Source organism: Crotalus tigris, unplaced genomic scaffold (assembly GCF_016545835.1).
Source record: "Crotalus tigris isolate CLP2741 ecotype Arizona unplaced genomic scaffold, ASM1654583v1 scf7180000017721.692284, whole genome shotgun sequence".
Lineage (NCBI taxonomy): Eukaryota > Metazoa > Chordata > Lepidosauria > Squamata > Viperidae > Crotalus > Crotalus tigris.
In genome coordinates this window covers 565,223-586,683 of record NW_024096590.1, presented here as the reverse complement: position 1 = coordinate 586,683, position 21,461 = coordinate 565,223, and the positions used below count along the sequence as shown (strand labels likewise).

The following is a 21,461-nucleotide window of genomic DNA, read 5'->3' as shown; positions in this document are numbered from 1 at the left end:
TATTCTATTGGCTTTCAAAAGCCAATAGAATAAAAGGGAGTAGCACAGCTAAGGAAAAGGGGGAAAAAATGGCAGACTGCGTTGTTTGGCGACCCCTGTGAAATGGTCGTTCGTCCCCAAACAACTCTTTTAAACTTTAAGTTGTTTTAGAGAAAGGGATAATGCTGGACGATTCAGATTCCCCAACAGCATCTTAGAAGAACCTCCAGCAGAAAACATGCGGATTCTGAGATTGTGAGGAAAAAGGACAAAAGTGACTAGAATTTAGTATGGTATCCATTTCCTCAAAACCCAGAATCTCTTAGCCAGTGTATGTTGACTGTATGATTGTTTTTTAATTTTCTTTTTAGTTTTATTGTATTAGGGTGTGTATGGGTGTGAGTGATGGAGCTGGGAACGAGAACTGGTGCCCCCTCTGCTGAGTGTGTAAACAGAAGTGGAGGGGGGACCGGATGTACTTCCCGGCTCGATTTGAATGTGAGATGTGGCCTGCCAGGAGGGGGGGATGGTGGGAGGGAGACCTGTGGGGTGGGTGGGGAGTTTTCGGGGGTGGAGGTGGGCTGGAACATCTCGGTTATCGTAGGGAGAGGTAGATATGGCGGGAGCCAAGGGGTGGGCCATCTTTGGGGAACAAGGACTCGCTGCATTAAAGTGATTGCCTGTTCCGACCCTTTGGACTCTTCTCCAATACCTGGAGAGGGGGGTGTTCAGGACCCTGGCTTCAGGTTGCTGCTTCTTAATGCCAGGTCGGTTATTAATAAAGCCCCCCTCATCCGGGACTTGATACTAGATGAGGAGGCCGACCTGGCATGTATTACTGAGACCTGGCTGGGCCAAGAGGGAGGTGTTCCTCTCTCAGAGATGTGCCCAGACGGGTTTCAGATAATGCACCAACCGCAACTCCAGGGAAGGGGTGGGGGAGTGGCGATTCTTGTCCTAGAATCCTTGAGACCTCGCAAGATCCCAGCCCCAGAGGTTGTTGGGTGTGAGTCCCTTCTCTTGAGGTTGGATTCAAGGGTTCAGTCGGGCTTGTTGTTGACATACCTGCCTCCCAGCTATGTGATAACAGCCCTGCCTGAGCTGCTGGAGGGGATAGCCGGGTTGGCAGTGGAATTCCCCAGGCTTATGGTGCTGGGGGATTTCAATCTGCCGTCACTCGGCGAATCCTCTGGTGTGGCTCAGGAGTTCATGGCTTCCATGACAACCATGGACCTGACCCAGATAATTCAGGGTCTGACCCATAGAGGAGGACACACGCTCGACTTGGTATTCCTCTCGGGGCAGTGGAGACGTGATTTCGATTTAAGGGGTATAGTTACTTCTCCCTTGTCATAGTCGGATCACTTCCTGTTGAGGTTAGATTTCTCGGTCCTACTCCCCCATTGCAGGGAGGCGGAACTGATTAGGTGATTCCGCCCCAGGCGTTTAATGGACCCAGAGGGGTTCCAAATAACGCTTGGGGGTTTTCCTGATTCCCTCCTCCATGAATCGGCTGAGTCTTTGGTCACTGCTTGAAATAAGGCGGCATCAGGGGCGTTAGACCGGATCGCGCCTTTGCGACCTCTCCGTGATTGTGGATCCTGGAGGGCACCTTGATTTACCGAGGAGCTATGGGAGATGAAGTGTCAGAAGAGACGTCTAGAGCGACGCCGGAGGGCTAGTAACTCTGAATCCGACCGGACACTTCTAAGAGCCTATATTAGGACTTATTTAGTGGCGATACGAGCGGCAAAATGTTCACATTTTTCCGCACTTATTGCGTCTGCAGAATCTCGCCCCGCCGCCCTGTTTAGGGTGACCCATTCCCTACTTAACGTTCAGGAAGCCGGGGAGCTCTTAGAGGGTAGAGCGGAGGAATTTGTGCAATTCCTATCAGACAAAATCGCTCGGATTCGGACAGACCTAGACTCCAATTGGGCAGGGCCTTCTGAGATGACTGGGGCAGATCTTAGCTCAGTTTTATGGGATGAATTTGAGTCTGTGACCGCTGAGGATGTTGATAGAGCGGTGGGAGCAATGAGTGCCTCCACTTGTTTATTGGACCCGTGTCCTTCCTGGTTGATCTCGGCTGCCAAGGAGGTGACACAAGGCTGGCTCCAGGTGTTGATCAACGCTTCGTTGAGGGAGGGGTCTTTCCCGCAATCCTTGAAGGAGGCGGTTGTGAGGCCCCTTCTCAAGAAGCCTACCCTGGACCCGGCTGACTTAAATAACTTCCGTCCAGTCTCCAATCTCCCCTTTTTGGGGAAGGTTGTAGAGAGAGTGGTGGCGCTCCAGCTCCGACGGTCTCTGGATGAAGCGGATTATCTAGACCCTTTTCAATCTGGCTTCAGGCCCAGCTTCAGCACAGAAACCGCTTTGGTCACGCTGATGGATGATCTTTGGCAGGCCCGAGACGGGTTATTCCTCTGTCTTGGTGCTACTTAACCTCTCAGCGGCTTTTGATACCATCGATCATGGTATCCTTTTGCGACGACTTGAAGGGGTGGGAGTGGGAGGCACCATTTTACGGTGGTTCTCCTCCTACCTCTCTGGCCGGTCGCAATCGGTATTGGTGGGAGGGCAGAGGTCAACCCCGAGGCCCCTTGAATGCGGTGTGCCGCAGGGGTCGGTCCTCTCCCCCCTCCTATTTAACATTTATATGAAGCCGCTGGGTGAGATCATCAGACAGCACGGGGTGAGGTTTCATCAGTATGCTGATGATACCCAGTTATATATCTCCTCCCCGAGCTCTCTCAGTGAAGCAGCCGATGTGATGGGCCGGTGCCTCGAAGCTATGAGGGTCTGGATGGGGGTTAACGGACTCAGGCTCAATCCTGACAAGACCGAGTGGCTTTGGATGTTGCCTCCCAAGGATCATGTTGACGGTCCAGTGTTGACTCTTGCGGGGGAAAATATACCCCCTTCGGAGCGGGTTCACAACTTGGGTATCCTCCTTGATCCACAGCTGAATTTGGAACATCATTTGACGGCTGTGGCTGGGAGGACCTTTGCACAAGTTCATCTGTTGCACCAGTTGCGACCCTACCTGGACCGGGAGGCTCTCCTTACAGTCACTCATGCCCTTGTCACCTCACGTCTGGACTACTGCAACGCGCTCTACATGAGGCTACCCTTGAAAAGTATTCAGAGACTACAGTTGGTCCAGAATGCAGCCGCGCGAGTGATAGTGGGTGCTCCTCGATACACCCACGTTACACCTATCCTCCGTGAGCTGTACTGGTTGCCTATTGGTCTCCGGGTCCAATTCAAGGTGTTGGTTATTACCTTTAAAGCCCTATGTGGCTCAGGGCCAGGCTATTTGCAAGACCGCCTACTACCTCATAGTTCCCTTAGTCCGGTTAGATCCCACAGGCTGGGCCTCCTTCAGGTCCCATCGGCCAAGCAGTGCCATTTGGCGGGGCCGCGGAGGAGGGCTTTCTCTGTGATGGCGCCCACGTCTTGGAACCAGCTCCCCCCGGAGATTAGGACCGCTCCCATCCTGTTGGTTTTCCGTAAGCTGCTTAAGACCTGGCTTTTCCGTCAGGCCTGGGGTTTATAAAATCTGACCCCTGGATGACTGTTCTTGTACTGTTTGTTTTGTTATGTTTTATGGTGTTTTTATTGTTAGCCGCCCAGAGTCCTCCGGGAGTGGGGCGGCTTATAAATTTTAAAAATAAATAAAAATAAATAAATAAATAAACTTGCAAATGAAATGAATAAATGTAGAGATTGCCATCAGAGACAATATGAATTAAATTAATTAAACCCATCCAATACACTGTAAAATAATACACTTTTAAAGTAGTATGATGCCATCTACTGACTAATTTGGAGTCGAAGTTTGATTCCAAAATTTTGGAGGATTTGCACAGCATCATTTTGAAAGGTTTTTTTTTTTTTTTTACCATAATGCACAGTTCAAATCCTTTGTTTATATTTTTAAAAAAGAGTTTCAGGAGAATCTGTTACATATAATGTTGAAATGCCTTTGACTAAATAGTGTGAATATTGTTACGTTTTAGGATTAAGATCTCATTATGTTTTAGATGAAATTACTCATTGTTTCATCTGATATCCTACAAGTTATGGTCAGGAAAAAGATTTCCCATCAATATTCAAATCTCAAATTCTCTAAAATCTGTTGTCTTCCCATTCTGTACACAGATCATATTTATCTGTAACATGTTTACAATCTGAGATCAAAGAAGGGGAGAAAAGGGAAGAATTAGGACTTATAAATTGTAAAATTTAATATTTCTCCAAATATTAAATTAAATATCATTTCTCCACTCCAGGGGCTCAAAGCAATTTTACACGGAACTCGATTTTATACAAGCAGTAAGTAAACAGGGTTATTGGTAGTACCAGCTTGCTTATGTAAAAGTATTCAGTTCAAATTGTAATTAAATTATATCATTGATAGGATCTGAAAGAAAAAAAAAGCGTATTAGCTGCAAATAAATTTAATCCATAAGTTTTATTTTTACGTTGTTCTTGAACATGGATCTTCCTCCTAATACTTAGATGAGATTGAACTAAAGTGGAAAAAAGAGGAAACTGAGGTATTGTATGATTCCACTGATGATGCTGAAGATTTCTCTGAAGAAAATAAAGGAAGCTGTTTTTCTTAAGCTTTAAGAGAAAGTCCTACTACAAAATCAATTTTTGACCAATAGGTCTACATATTTATGTTCCAGATTTTTTTATTGGCATGATGTTGTCTTAGCAAGAATTCTATGGATGTTTCTAAACTTTGCAAGGCCTCTAGATGGCGACCTTTATAGGTATGTTTCTAGGAAATGAAAGGCTTGGAATTCTACCTAGGGTTCTATAATTGGTGTACTGCCATTGGAGCTAGATGGCAGCAACAAAATAAAAATAATTAAACAAAATTTAATATTGAATATTTTAATATTTTGTATCTTAGTTTTTATGTTTGTAAGCCACCCAGAGCCATTTGACAGTGAGATGGATGGCATATAAATTTAATAAAATTTTCTGCCATTTTAGTGGTGCTAAACTTTAGCAGCTTATATCTGGTATTTTGCAGGTTGGTTATAATTTCACAACAAAACACTATCTTTATGCAGTAGAAAACTCCTTATCTGTGATTTATCAGAAGGAGACTGGCAACACATTTTCTGCCTAACTAATTTTATTAAAAAGCATATGCTTTTGTGAGCTTCAGTTCACTTCATCAAATAAAATGGAATGGCTCTGTCACTTATAACTGAACATTAAAGTAAGTTGTGGTAGAGTAGAAATATGGAATAGGAAGGAAAGAAGGAATCTTTCTTTCCTATAATTAATTATGGGAACAGTGCTACCCTTAAGGCCATGGTGATAAAGCCAGTGCTTCTTGGTGATCTGGTTCACACACTTAATTTTAAGTCATAAAAATAGGCAGTTCAATTTAGAATGATTTTTATTTCCATTTTTTCATATACCTAGTCTTTTGTTAGTTCAAAGACAGAAATAGTTTATGCAGTTCAACGGTTGGTGAACAGAACGTTGGGAACAATTGTTAAAAGAAAATCTGATTTGTTCTGAGCTGGAACAAGAAAAAGAATGCAGAACATAGGCAATTGCTTGAAGCAGAGGTGAAGTTTATTTCCGAGAACAGAATAAAGGCCAACTATCAGAGGTGGACACTCTGAGCCCTTTGCCACAACCCCTTTGTATAGAAAAATCTTGTCTTTGAAGCTGGGCAGAAAGAATCCAATAGAAGAGAATATATGTAACTCATGGATGAACTGTGGGCTCCTTGGTGCTCTCTGAGCTTGGTTGTTTCCTTGCAGATGTTTCATTACGCAACTAGATAACATCATAGAGTCAGGTACCCTGCTGAACAGTTCTGCTTATTTCCTGCTCAGTTAGCATTATAGATAGAAATGGCATTCTCATGGAGGAAAAGATACTTTGTTTATAAATGGGTGAAATCTCTAGCACCCTGAAAGGAAGTTTACCTGAAGGAGCTGCTGCCTTTGGCCAATGTCAACCTCATTGTCAAGTTTGTTACCTTTTGTCTTGTGCAGTTTCTCATCTTTTGCCCTGGAAATGGCTGTGAGATTGGGACAAGGGAAGACTGAGTGGCAAGGAAGATTTTGACTTCCTTCCCACCCAGCAATAAACATAAAAAATATTGATAAAATACTTACAATTCTCAATTAGTTTAGCTAAGAGATTTCCTGCTGGAATTGAAGTCCTAACATATTGGAGAATATCAAGTTGCAGACATCTGATATCATGAAACAAACATTCCATAGGCTGAACTATTGCATGAAGATATTTTTGTGAGATGTGAAATGAAAATAGGATGGAATTGGAAGTTTAAAAGGGGAATCAAAGTAGAACACACTTATGCCATAACATAGTGTACAGCACACCTGCATTGTTGGCACTCCCAGAACTGACCCAATGAATCAGTGGTAAAGATATACACTAATGGTATTTGGGCCGATTAAAGAATTTGCACAATACACTCACCTTCTCAGTTTTCAACTTAAGCTGAGCTGTTGACTGCAGGTTTCAACGAAAGGAAATGTAAGACAGTTTTTTTTAAAGCTTAGCATAACATTTCATGCATATAGAATATGCATAATCCCAGAAACAAAATAATTGTATTGTAGTTGTATTGTAATTAAACACTAATTGTTATGAGGTCTTTATTCCATTTTCACACACTGCCTTTATTCCTATGTACTGTTAAGGTATGAAAGCTTGCTTAGTTTATGGTTAAGTGTGAACTTGACTAAAAACATCTGCAAACCATGCTTAAAATGCCAAATGAAGTTATTCAACACTATGCCTAAAAGAAACCACAGTTAGCCAATGTTAATCACTCATTGAGGATTTGCCAGATCGCTTAACTCTCTGTTCTATTCTGTCAAAAGATGAAGTTGTTGGGTATGTGTCAAGAATTGGGGTCGATGAATAAAAAATAAAAAAATTCTGCTTGCACCCACAAATCCTTGAATTAATCACCGATTGACATACTCCAAGAAGATAACAGTGCAGATTTTCTATTCCACCACTGAATTTAAGGTCTAACTAAGGCAGTGGTTCTCAACCTGTGGGTCGGGACCCCATTTGGGTCAAATGACCATTTCACGGGGGTCACCAAACCATGCTGTCCACCATTTTTTTCCCTTTTCCCTAGCTGTCCTACTCCCTCTTATTGGTGGCCACACCCACTTGGGGGTCACCACAACATGGGGAACTGTATTATGGGGTCACGGCATTAGAAAGGTTGAGAATCACTGAACAAAGGTCTCTAAACAAACCTTCCTTGAAATAACCGAAGCTTCTCAAATAATTAAAACTCTTCAGTACAAGGAAAGAGGAGTCAGCCACTAGAGGAGGCTACTCCACCACCGACAACAGTGGGCGGTAAAAGAATGAACGTTCAGCTCAGCCTATGAACCGAGCTTTGGTTTCTAGAGACAACCAATGAAAAACAGCAGGTAAGCCCTCATCTAGCCAATCGGCTCTTTTCCTCCGGAGGGGATGTGGGGAAGTATAAGCTCTACCTTTTCCTTTCCATCGTCATTAATCGCATCACTGCAATAGTAGAGGTTAGTTGAGTCAGGGCGATACTACTTCGGCGTCTTTATCGATGCAAAACGGAGCTTCCTTCGTGGCGGGTGGACCTGAATTGTGACGCGGATTGAGTGTTGCAGCGTTCTAGAAGTTGTCCCTAACGAGCAAGAAAGGAGGAGTTTTCGATTCGTGGTGGCGGCTACGCTGGGGTTCTGGGAGCCCTGTCCCCTGCTTCCCCAGGCCCCACTGCCAGCCCTACAAACTTTCAGCCATGCCGTCCAAAGAATGAATTTGGGGGATCACGACTTGCTGTCTGCGCGGGAGCAGTTATTCCACGAGAGGGTCCGAGAGTGTATTGTGAGTACACTGGTTTGTTAATGATAACCCGAATTGGGTGTCCCCCCCATTATTTTCGTTCATACGACTAGAATTTTAGCCTCATTATCCCCAGTAAATTAGGGACTTGTAGTCCAATACCTTTGAAAAAGGGGAAGGATTCATATTTTATTCCCGTTAATGAAGACAAAAAAAATCGACTACGGGGATGGTGGTTTTGTCAAGGCGAGTGGAAGCACTAAGGAAAAAGAGACCAGGTATTTAGAGCTGAAGAGCAGTGAATGCCATTAGTCCTCTTGTTTGATAAAATTACATTCTTCTGTGCTCTTTTATCTAAGGTAATTGAAGAGGAATTTGAAAAAAGCAAGTTATAGCTGAGAACTAACTAGAATTGCTTGCTGCCAGAGACAAAAGCCAATCCGTATATTTACAGCCATGCAATTTGGTGCCCTCCAGATACAGTTATTTTGGACTGCAACACATTGATTATGTTTATGCATTAAATTATGGTTGCCATAACCAAAAAGCCATATAACTTTATTGTGTGAATCAGGTCGTCGTGTTTTTTGGCTAAGCTTGTAGTGTGAAGATTAATCTTGGCTTAATGTTTAGCATTAAGTTTCCTACTAGGTGCCAATTTGGGGAAAACTTTTTAAAATGTCCATTTCTATTCAGCTTTTCTTCAAGGACTTGACAATAAGTTCATTTGCTAATAATGAAAAAAGTAATTAAAAGAGATGATTCTGTAGCTCTTTTCAGGTCTATCGCACAAGCTTCTCTCTTTAAATTATATTTTTCCTACTTTATATTGTTTTCAGTTGGAAGGAAGGCAGCCAGAGCAAGTTTGGTCTAGTGCAGTGATTCTCAACCTTTCTAATGCCGTGACCCCATAATACAGTTCCCCATGTTGTGGTGACCCCCAAGTGGGTGTGGCCACCAATAAGAGGGAGTAGGACCGATAGGGAAAAGGGAAAAAATGGCGGACAGCATGGTTTGGTGACCCCCGTGAAATAGTCATTCGACCCCAAATGGGGTCCCGACCCACAGGTTGAGAACCACTGGTCTAGTGGCAAAGATACCAAGCTAGAAAGCAGGAGACCCTGAGTTCTAGTCCCACTTTAGGCATGAAAACTGGCTGGATGATTTTGGGCCAGTCTCACACACACTCAGCCCAACTCGCCTCCCAGGGATTGTTGAGGAGAAAATAGGAAGAGGAAGTCGTGTTGGATATGTTCGGCACCTTGAGTTATTTGTAAAACTAATAAAGGTGCGATACAAATGAATAAATATACCAAGATAGACAAAAAAAAAAATCTTATGGACTGTCCAGCTTTGCCAATCTGCAGTTGCCCTGCCACCTGAACCCAGGTGGATTTCTTGCCCAATAAATGTGGATGCAATGTATATTTATATATAGATACAGGATATGACCGGATATATGTGAACTAATTAAAACTAATGATTAATATTGCCTGCAAAGTAAATGCACTTCTTTCTGAAAAGCACTAGGTAACATCAGTGCTTATATGCAATTATATGTGCACCCGAGAATGAAATGTTCTAGAGAACTCTGGAATATTCAATCCCTCTTCTGAGCCACACAGCTTTGGCCATTATAGGAAGGGGGTAGTCTGGCAGTTTTCAGAAACAAATTCTCTGGAATGGCCATAGTATGGATGTAGTTTGGATTCCTGAATTAACAGGCTTGTTTCAGGATTGGGCCATATCCAACATGCCACAAAAGCAAATTAACCTCTAGACAACTAGCAGAGCATTTCCAAAATGGCAGAATCAGCCTAGACCTGAGGAATAGAGCAGAACACTCTGCACATCTCCACTTCTTTCTGGCAGAAGCTTTAAAAAAAGAAGAGAGGAAAATACAGTAAGATGGAGAGGGGTTGAGAGAAAGAGAGAAACCTTGTTTAGAATCTGGAAAAAAGTCAATTCCAAGGGGGCAAGCCATCTCTCTGTTCCTCCCACTCTTGTAGCAATTTGGCAAGATAATTTCTATCAGCAGTATGATAGCAATGAAGTATATGAAGTAACAAATATGTTAAGGTAATTAATAGTGGTTGGACGTGGGTGCCTGGAGACCTTAGAAGCTGAGGAAGAGTTTGAGGCTGGGACTTTTGGGTTTTAGATTTTTAAAAGTAAATACAACACTTTTCTGTCATCCGAGCGCATGAGATGCTTCAGTGAAACATACACAAGTCTAGTGAGACTTTTGCCTTAGGAAGCTCACTGTCCTGTTTTATATTTGCAAATCTGTTGGATGTGAGGAGCTTTACATGTTACTTTGAAGGTGTACCTAGCTCTTCATAAGCAATTTCAGTTTAATCCTGCTTGCTTCATAAATGTCATTAGAAATTAAGAAATTGTAATGTCCAGAGAGTTGAAATAAGTAGTTATGAAATTTTGAATGAAAAATTCAAATGTTTAAAATGCCTGTTGTCAGGTGGTTCTCAAAAGCAGAAAAGTTGTGGCTTACATGTATATTAATGTGACTTATTAAAGTGGTACATTGCTTCATTCCAAGCAATGTTGATTTTACACATGGCATAGGGCTTTTTAGAGAAAACAGCAGCTTAATCTCTCTGCCTGGTAAAACTGAGTTTCTGGGCCACTGACTGGGGATTATTGCTATTCTGTTAAAATAATGACAAGCTGAACAAAGGCAAGTTTTTTCTTGCCTATCTTCCTCAATTATATACTTCCTCCTCTACTACCCACTTAACTGTCTGCCTACAAAGTACATTATGGTTTCATACATCATCCTATGTTTAACTTCCATGAAAGATTGAGTGTAGAATTTTGACTTAGGGTGTTGTGAGAACCCAGCCAATTGTGGTTAATTAAGCAATTTATCTAGTTTAATGTCATTTCTTCTCTCTTGATCCAATGTCATGTTTATGGACCAGAGCATTCACTGGTTCATGCAGAGAACTCTGTTTTGATATCAAATGCCCAAGCAGTTAAGTTATATTTCAGAGAGAGGTCCATTGCATCTTTATTTGTACATCCTTTTCTGTCCAGAGCAACCATTCTCAAAGCTCACCATGATCTAAACCAGGGGTCCCCAATCCCTTGTCTGTGGACCAGTACTGGGCCATGGCATGCCAGCAACCGGTCCGCACAAGCAAAGCCCCATCTGTGGGATGCAGGCAACACACAAAACCAAGCATTCTCAAGTCCATGGAAAAGCCTTTCTCCACGGAACCGATCCCTGATGCCCAAAAGGTTGGGGATCTCTGATCTAAACAGGTTGTGAGAACCTTGGCAACTCTGATTGGGAGGATGGGAAAGGGGGAATTAGCTTTTCCAGCATGGCTTTGTGTGCCAAAGGTTAGTCCAGAGTTCCATCTCTGGAGTCAACACATTAGTAGGCATTTGGAGTTGTGTAACGTCTAGGTGTCTGCTTACCAGGCAATATATAGTACTCTGAATTATGCAAGACAAGCATTTAATCCTCGGTGCCTAGTTGGCATGCATAATGAGTTTTCTGAGTATTATGTTAACCTTGGAGAAATATTAAATCACTGGCATATGTGACAAGAGAGCACTGAGAATTTAAGATCAGAAAGCCCCCTCTTGATCAAGTTCCACCTGGTCCAGTATTTGTTTTTTCAAGATCAAGTACTGTAAATGATTCTGGGAATCACATATAATTCTGTAGTGTCTATTACTTCCCCTGTTGTTGCCAGTTCACCCAGCAATGATACTCAGTACTACCATACTTCTTCTCATCCTGGAACTCTTTACTATCCTGACTAATTAAATTCATAGACCAATCTTCCATGCATATCTAGTTTCTGAAAATCATGTTCTTTGGTAGCCAAAATGTGAGTTATAATAATAAAGTTGGAAGGGACCTTGGAGGTCATCTAGTCCAACCCCCTGCTCAGGCAGGAAACCCTACACCATTTCGGACAAAATGGCTGTCCAGTCTCTTCTTAAAAACTTCCAGCGTTGGAGCATTCACCGCTTCTGGAGGCAAGTTGTTCCACTGGTTCATTGTTCTAACTGTTAGGAAGTTTCTCCTTAGTTCTAGGTTGCTTCTCTCTTTGGTTAGTTTCCATCCGTTGCTTCTTGTCCTGCCTTCAGGCGCTTTGGAAAATAGCTTGACTCCCTCTTCTTGTGGCAGCCCCTGAGATATTGGAAGACTGCTATCATGTCCCCCCTCGTCCTTCTCTTTGTTAAACTAGACATACCCAATTCCAGCAACCGTTCCTTATATGTATTAACTTGTAGAAGTTAATTCCATCGATAATGCATTATATAAAGATATACTTTTGAATTATCTGCCAACTGACTTCACTGGCCCTAAAATTACTTGTTTTGAAAAGAAAAAAAGAAAATTTTAGAAATAATCTACCATGTAACCTTTTATTGGCTGGGTTGATGCACTATGCTAAGTTATGATTTCTTTCTTTAGCTTGTTTTAAAAGCCACAACTGGATAGTCATAGTTAGTTTGAAAAGGCACATTAAGCCATAGTTTAAGATTTATAAACTGAAGGGACTAAACTTAGACACACTGCTAACACCAAAAACCATATAACCCGCATACAGAAATGGCTTATTTGGATGTGTGCATCTTGCCATCTTTGTCATGTAAACTAAAGAAATCTGCAGAGATGTATGCTTTTTGCAATAGAGAAAATGTCCCAATTTGTAGATGATTTTGGTGAAATTGAGCATCTAGAACTGAATACCATGGCTAACAACTTTTCTACTTGCAAGATCTATAGCAGTGGTGGCGAACCTATGGCACAGGTGCCAGAGGCGGCACTCGGAGCCCTCTCTGTGGGCACCCCAGCCTTGCCTCCGCCCGCGACCCCCTTCTCACCAGCAGCCTCCCTGGAGGAGAATCGCCCCTGAGCATGGCCTACACGGAGCAGCGCAGCTGAAAACATGGCAGCCAGACAGCATAGACAAGACTCTGCCCTCACGCCCCAATGCGCCCAGTTGATGCTGTGGGGCGTGGGCAGAAGGTGTGGCCGCCATGGTGCTGCTGGGCTGCCTGGGCGATCGGCGGGCCCTGGAGGTGGTGAGTGGCCCTGCGGGCAGGCAGGGTGGGGCAGGGCAGGGGCGGGGCCAGTTTTTAGGCACTCGGTCTCTAAAAGGTTCGCCATCACTGATCTATAGTCTGGCTATTACTAGATAGGAACTTCTTACTGCTATGAATGATCCTGCTCTCTCTCTCTCTCTCTCTCTCTCTCTCTCTCTCTCTCTCTCTCTCTCTCTCTCTCTCTCTCCCCCCCCTCCCTCGCCCTCTCTCCCTCCCTCTCCCCCTCCCTCCACTGTTCTTTTCAGAGGCTGTTCTGTGGCAGATAGCATCTTTTACCAAAATAATTAAAATAATCTACAGCAGAGGAATTGCAGACCACTACATAGCCCATAACAAAAAAAGTTTAATATTTTATATATAATATTACATTTAATTCTTTAAAACAGACATTAACAGGCAATAGAGAATTTTTTTAGCTAGCATCACCAGAAACTTGACAGATTAACTTGTTAACAAGCATTTGAATGTCAAATATATTCTGATCTGTAAACTTTATGTTCCGGTTTTTTTATTTTCCCTCTTTGCTAAGAAATCATACAGATTGAGAGATATACCATTAGTTGAGATTCATACATGGTTGATGTATATACTATTTTTATTCATGCTGATTATTACAAAGTATTGTTCAACCATGATAACCCTGCAGTCTGCTGAGTAAGGGTTCTTATTATATCAGATTTTGTACTAAAGTTCATTGTGTCAATTATGTTGATTGAGTCATTCATTTCAAAGAAAGTGTGGTAGCTGAATTGCAAAATATACCCCCCTGATTTGACTTTGGGCCAGTCACTCTTTCTCAGCCCAACCCTCCTCATAGGGGTTGTTGTGGTGGGGAAAATAGGAGGAGGGAGAAGTGTTATGTATCTTCACCGTCTGTGAGTTATTTATAAAAATAAAGATGAGATAAACATCTGATAAATGCAAGTAAATAAATAAAAGCTCTGGCTGTTGGTGCTCCCATGGAATAATCCCATGGAGTTTGTATGCCGGAATAAATTTGGATACAGCCAATTTTGTAAGGGCTGGATAGATGATGATGATGGTGATGATGATGATGATGATGATAAAAGTTGGAAGGGACCTTTGAGGTCATCAAGTCCAACCCCCTGCTTTCGGACAAATGGCTGTCCAGTCTCTTCTTAAAAACTTCCAGTATTGGAGCTTTCACTGCTTCTGGAGGCAGGTTGTTCCACTGGTTAATTGTTCTAACTGTCAGGAAGTTTCTCCTTAGTTCTAGGTTGCTTCTCTCCTTGATTAGTTTCCATCCGTTGCTTCTTGTCCTGCCTTCAGGCGCTTTGGAGAATAGCTTGATCCTTCTTCTTTGTGGCAGCCCCTGAGATATTGGAACACTGCTATCATGTCCCACCTCGTCCTTCTTTTTGTTAAACTAGACATACCCAATTCCAGCAACCGTTCCTTATATGTTTTAGCCTCCAGTCCCCTAATCATCTTTGTTGCTCTTCTCTGTACTCTTTCTAGAGTCTCAACATCTTTTTTACATCATGGTGACCAAAACTGGATGCAGTATTCCAAGTGTGGCCTTACCAAGGCATTGTAAAGTGGTATTAATACTTCACCCCTCTGTTAATGCAGCCCAGCACTGTGTGGGCTTTTTTTGGCAGCTGCAGCACACTGCTGGCTCATATTTAAATGATTGTCCACTATGACTCCGAGATTCCTCTCAAGTTACTAATATTGATTAAGGTACCCCCTATACTATACCTGTACATTTGGTTTTTCTTGCCTAAATGTAGAACCTTACTTTTTCACCATAGAGGTTGTGTATATGAACAAACTTTGAGTTGCTTATAATGGACGTCTTTGAAAAGAGTAGAAACATGTAGAAAAAACTTATTACCAATTAAATGCACTTGTTGGCAAGTGTTTTGAAAGCCAGAATCTTATCTCTGAAAGAGAGGGAAGAACTTCGGTATCATCTCTTCCATGCCGGGGAGATTCCATGATGCTTGTTTACTGTCTGGTTATATTTTTCCATCCTTCCATGTTCTAATTTTCAGTTAATTAGAAGTGCCATGCTAGGAGGCTTTATTCAGCTGGGCCATGCTTGGCCTAGATTTCAGGGCAACAGGCCTACTTTCTCATGCCAGCTTGTCCTAATTCATAGCACAAAAGAACGAGGCCAAGATTAATCCTTTCAGATGGGATATGCATGAAGCAACCTGATCTAAACAATGAAGGTAGCATGCTGTAAATATATTTACAAATCAGAATTGGTGGTGCAATTTCAAACTGATACAACTGCTGCTGAATTGGGAGAATATTCATGCCATCCAGAAATGAGATAAAACACTTGAAGCTTTAAGAGTATAGCTGCCTTTTTTTCAGTTCCAAGCCCAAGGACACCACGCTGAAATCCAGTCCAATCCTTGATTTGCTTACGCCTAATGGACAGAATCTTGCCAGGCCAAAGCTATAACCTTGCTTACTAGACATATCCTGAGATTCTGTGGCAGGGGTCTTCAAACTTGGCCCTTCTATGACTTGTGGACTTCAACTCCCAGAATTCCTCAGCCAGCATGCCTGCCTGAGGAATTCTGGGAGTTGAAGTCCACAGGTCATAAAAGGGCCAAGTGTTGAAGACCCCTGTTTTATGGTGTGGCTATTCTAAATCTCTTCCACCATCCAATTTGAGATTGCACAATCTCTTAAATTAGGCTTTTGCCTCCACCCTGGGAAGTCTTGGTGCTCAAACCTGGATTCACCCCCCCCCTTTTTTTCCAGGTGCACATTCCATCACTGTTTTGAGCTCTTGCATTATGTTCTTTTGGCAAGGATGGGGATGGTCATTTTGCAACTCCATTCATAAATTGGAGCAGCACAAGGGAGAGGTATCAAAGGTACTTTGCTTCCGTTATTTTTGCAAAGCTCAGTTCCTTCAGGTGAGCCTTGAAGAAGCTTGTCTTGCAAGCGAGCTGCATCCACAGCGTTCGAAACCACTTGGAATTTTTGAAAATGTTTTTGTCTGTGGAAAACTTTGGCTCCTGATCCTGGAAAAAATGCACCCTGGTGCAAAGTGTTTTTCTCAACCTTCACGGTGCTCCTTCTCCCCCTCTTTCACATGTGTTCTTTCTCTGGGCAAATAATCCTACATTCTCTTCTGAGCAAATACCACTAAAGGTCCTAGTTCTGTTTAAGTGGAATCCTGGAACTGGGGTTCACTCAAGGGAGCAGTGAGACAAAACCGTTGCAGGACACTGTTTTCTCTCAGCTGAAACTGTGAGGCTGTCTGTTGTTATCTGCTTCCTCCCCAATCCAGATTGGCCCAATTCCCAAAAGAAACTCCTTGCCTCAGCAGAGACAACGTGGAGCACTAACTCTGGACTTTCCGTGTCTGACTCTTTGCTTCTGCTTGCGTAAGATTTGTACCTGCCATAATAACCTCTGGAAACTTTTGCAAGGCGAACTGGAAATCAGATAGCAGGGTTGCTAGGCATGCTTGGCATGCTTGGCACAAGGATCAGGCTCCTGTTCCTACGGGATTCTAGTGGAGTCTGTTTGGGAAGAGGCTGCATTGCCATCTTCTCCTGAGCTTTGTGTTATTATAGGCTTCAAGTAATGATAACCTTTATTGTCATTGTTTTTTTTTACTGTGGGCACAACAGCACACATCAAAAATGAAATTTAGTTGCCCGCTCTCAGAGTGAAACACATACATGACACATACCTAAACATATTATGAATAACATATGTATAGACCCACACCCCTACATATACATAGCAAATAAATATTAAATACTGTCCATCTTAAATATGTAACAGAAGGAGGAAGCTTGAGAGTTCATAAGGTTAATGCTGTATGGAATGAAACTATGGCTGAATCTGGATGTTCTGCTACGGATACCATGAAGCCTCCTCCCAGAAAGTAACAAGGAAAACAGGTCGTGAAGAGGATGTGTAGTGTCCCAGATAATCTTACAGACCCTGCTCAAGCAGCGCTTCTGTGCTATGTCCTGGATGGGAGGGAGGGAACAGCCAATGATCTTTTCAGCCATCCTCACCACTCTCTGCACCACCTTTCTGTCTGAAGCAGGGATGCTTCCAAACCAGACTGTGATACTGTAATGCCCCCTCCTTTGAAAGAAGTTGGTTTAGCAGCCTGAAGTAGTATAGATTAGAGTAGGGCATGAGCCCTGTCTGTGTTCACAGATTGCATAAGTTTTGTTTGATTAATCATTCCATTCTGAATACATTCAGTTTATGTATTTATATACTCTATATACCAGTGGTTCTCAACCTGTGGGTCGGGACCCCATTTGGGGTCGAACGACCATTTCACGGGGGTCGCCAAACAATGCAGTCCGCCATTTTTTCCCCCTTTTCCTTAGCTGTGCTACTCCCTTTTATTCTATTGGCTTTTGAAAGCCAATAGAATAGACTCTCTTGAATAGAGTCTAATTCTATTGGCTTTCAAAAGCCAATAGGAATTGTCCAGGCTGTCTCTGCCCTGCTGAGCCCGCCAAAAGTCCCATTCTGCAAACGGTGCTGCACCAGTTGAGTAGTCCTCGACTTACGACCGGTTGAGTAGTCCTCGACTTACGACCGGTTGAGTAGTCCTCGACTTACGACCGGTTGGGGGTCGTGGCATTAAAAAGGTTGAGAACCACTGCTATATACCTATGTTTAATATGCCTCTCTGCACATAATCCAACCCTCAAATGTTTGCCAAAATATCATAAAAAATGCACCACCTGTGCATAAATCGACCTGCATTCAAGTGTCTTCTTATCCATGAATGGGCTAATATTCAAGTGTATATGGAAATATGGATACTTTGAAAAAAAGAATTCTCATACATTCTTAGGGATTAGCCCATCCTCATGTAAACCAAACCTGATTTTTTTGGAAGCATTTTGGCACCTAAAATTCTTGGCTTATCCATGAGTATATACAATGTATTATGTAAATGCAAACAGTGTATACAAAGCCACAAATCATAGCTTATAAATTACAAATTTTACCTTGGACACGGGTTCATTAAAAGAATCATAAATAAGCTCTTGGCATTTTTGTAGCTATATTTGTATCATTTTATATCAGTGATGTAAAATTAAACAGTTTGATCCTGACTCACAGTTATCTTCCTTTCTATTATCTTTGGAACATAAAAAAGGACTATGAGCCAAAAATGCTGCCTCCAGCTTGCCAGGAGAGATGTATACTCTGAGTTACCTCAATTGTGGAATTTTAAAAATTCTCATGGTACACAAAATAAAATAAAATAAATGGTTAGCACCCCCTCCATAATTTAGAACATAGTTTCCCAACCTTTCTGGCTTTGTGGACCAGCAAGGGGGGAGGGGATGGTTCCATGCGAGAGCATCTGGTGAGCGCACACACACTCATCTCCATTTGTGTAAGTGGCAGATATGCATGCCCGCCGCTCATGTAAATGCAGTGCACACACGCCTGCTGGCGGAAGTGGGGGTGCACACACACTCGCTCATTACTGGGCCATGAGCTTCCGAAAATCTCATGGCCCAGTAATGGGCCAGGGTTGGGGACTCCTGATTTAGTACATAAATTTGCAAAGAGGCTTGCGCGCGCGTGCGCGCGCACACACATACACACACACTATGGTTGCTAGGGAAATCATACAAAGGAAACATTGAATTTTTTCTGGACATGTTGTCCTGTAATTGTGAAAATGAAATTCTGCAAATTACTGTAGGCCTTTTACCAAGTGGATGTCCATGTTGGTGTGTTGATCCAGTGGCTGTCTGGTTAGCAATTCAACCAATACACGCACAGAAACAGACACACATCCAGGCACTGAACTTTAAAATTTATGGCAAGAATAGAGTGGGAAATGATTGCTTTGAACCCAGGACCCCTAAAATGGAGTGAAACAAGAGCTCCCGTCAATGTGGACATCACAGATCCAAGGCGATTCATTTTAAAAAAATAAATCACCAGCAATATACTGGAGCAGAATCAGCAGTAGCTCACTTCCCTTAAGGTGATTACCAATAGTTCTTGACTTACAACCACAACTGAGCCCAAAATTTCTGTTGCTAAGCAAAACAGTTGTTAAATGTGTTTTGCTGCATTTTATGAGCTTTCTTGCCACAGTTGTTTTTTTTTTATTGAAAATTTTTAAAAGTTTTTACAAATAACAAAAAAAGAACAACAACAACAACAAAAAACAAAACAACCCTCACCTAACCCCTCCCAAACCACCCCCCATCCCCCCCCCCCAGAGCTTCCCAGAACTGAATATAGGCTTAAATAAAATTTTAAAAACCTAAACAAATTTTAACAACTTATAAAATAGTTAATAATAAAATATATATAACATAAACATTAAAAAGAAAAAATACTTAAAAAGAGAAAAAAAAAAGAAAAAAGAAAGAAGAAAAAAAGAAAGGAAATAGAGAGAAAAAGAAAAAAAAGGAAAAAAAGGAAAAAGTACAATCCACAAAATATCAAAAGTTATATACAGATTATAAAAAAGCTAAATGATATTTTTTATATCCAATTTATGTTGTGTAAAATTTATCCATTTTTCCCATACAGTAAAAAATTTCTCTTGCGATTGCTCCTTTAAAAAAGCCGAAATCTTTGCCATTTCCGCCAGATATGAAACTTTAACAAACCACTCTTGCAAAGTAGGCAAAGATTCCTTCATAAAAGCACTGCGCCATGACGGAGGAATCTCTGAACCCTGTAATATATTATTAAAGAGCTCACATAAAGGTTGAGTCATCTCTTCTACTAAGATTTTATAATAAATAGATGTCAAACCATCCGTACCCGGCGCTTTACCTAATTTTAATTGCTTAATAGCTGTCACAATTTCCTCATTGGTAATTAAACCATTAATTTCGTATTTCTGATCTTCTGTTAATTTAGGAAAGTTAGCCTCACTTAAATAATTATTTATGTCTAAAGTTTGTACCTTAGTACTCTTGTATAATTTCTGATAATAATCTAGAAAAGATTTCTTGATCAACTCCTTCTGGTACACTAATTTACCATTATAATTTATTTTATCTATAACTCTCTGTCTCTGTTTCTTTCTTAGTTGATAGGCCAACCATCTCCCTGGTTTGTTAGCATTACAAAATGTATTTTGTTTCATAAACATTAAATTAGTTGCAGCTTGATCAGCTATCAACATATTAAATTGTGTTTTTAGCACCTTTATAGCTTCTTTAACCTTTTCATCTGAAGGATTTGAAATCAAAGATTTCTCCTTTAGTTTAATCTCATCTTCCAATTCCTTACGTTTCTGAATCTGCTTTTGTCTATGAACATTATTCATTTTTATCAAAATCCCACGCATAAAGGCTTTACCTGCATCCCATACCATTGATATTGATGTTCCTTTATACATATTTAAAGCAAAATAATCCTTTAAACACTCCTTTAGTTTTTGAACATTCTTTTCTTGTTTAAATAAATTCTCATTCACCCTCCAGGATCTCCTCTCCTCTTTTTCGTCAACCAATTCCATCCAAACTGGACTATGGTCCGTCAGTGACCTAGGAAAGATTTTTACATTCTTTACCCTATTATATAAATCAGTTGTAATCAAAAAAAGTCAATTCTTGAGAAAGATTGATGTCTGTCTGAGAAGAAAGTGAAATCTCTCTCCTCTTGATTACGTTCACGCCAACAGTCCCTCAGCTCCCAGTCTTCCTTCAGATCAAAGAAAGCTTTAGGTAATTTAGCCTGTTTAAAGAAAATAGAAGAATCTTTTTTGTCCTTTTGTGTATCAGAAACACCATTCCAATCACCCATTAATATCACAGACCTATAGTCCAGCGAAGTTATTTTCTGATATAACAGTCTATAAAATTGTTCCTGTTGCTGATTTGGTGCGTACAGTCCCACTATAAGTATTTTCTTACCATATAGACCAAGTTCAATCATAACATATCTTCCTTGAGGATCTGATTCTACCAGGCAAGCTGGCAGACTTTGCTTAACATAAATAACCACACCCCCTTTTTTCCCAGGGGCAGGAGACACAAAATGAGATCCCAAGCGAGCGTTAGCTAAATATTTTTGGTCTTTAAGTAAGATATGAGTTTCCTGCAAGCAGATAATATCATTATTATGTTGCTTTAGATAGTAAAAAAATTTCTTTCTTTTCTGCGGGGAGTTAAGGCCGTTAGCATTCCAGGTCAGGAACTTTGCCATCTCCCTTGACCAGGAGCCTGGAGAAAACTGCCTGAAGATCTGCCACTGAAGAATGTGTTGCAGAACTCTTGGGTCTTGCTCCTCCCACCGGCATTGAAACACTTTCATGAGAAGTTTCTTTAACTTCTTTCTTCTGTTGTTCCTTTTCCTTACGTCTATGTGCTGCACGAGTCATTCTCTGCTCTTTAACCTCTGTTTGGCGCAGCCATTCCATCTGTGGTTTTCCAACAGCCATCAAACCTAATCCTTCTGACTGCTGTTCCACCTCTTTGCCGCCCGGAACTTTCTGAATCATAGATGAGGATGAGCCTGCTCCCAGGACCGTGTTATAAAACTCTTTAGCTTTGACAACCGTGTTAAGTCTGTAACGCGTCCCC

The 21,461-nt window shown here is 41.7% G+C and overlaps 1 protein-coding gene across 1 annotated transcript in view; it reads left to right on the top strand.

The window, feature by feature from the left end:
• The first annotated feature begins 7,512 nt into the window (after nt 1-7,512).
• LMBR1L (limb development membrane protein 1 like) overlaps nt 7,513-21,461 on the top strand; it is a 44,350-nt gene continuing 30,401 nt past the window's right edge. Inside the window, exon 1 of the mRNA XM_039338854.1 lies at nt 7,513-7,875. Within this exon, the coding sequence (XP_039194788.1) occupies nt 7,804-7,875 (72 nt within the window). The 5' untranslated portion in view covers nt 7,513-7,803. The remainder of the gene's footprint in view (nt 7,876-21,461) is intronic.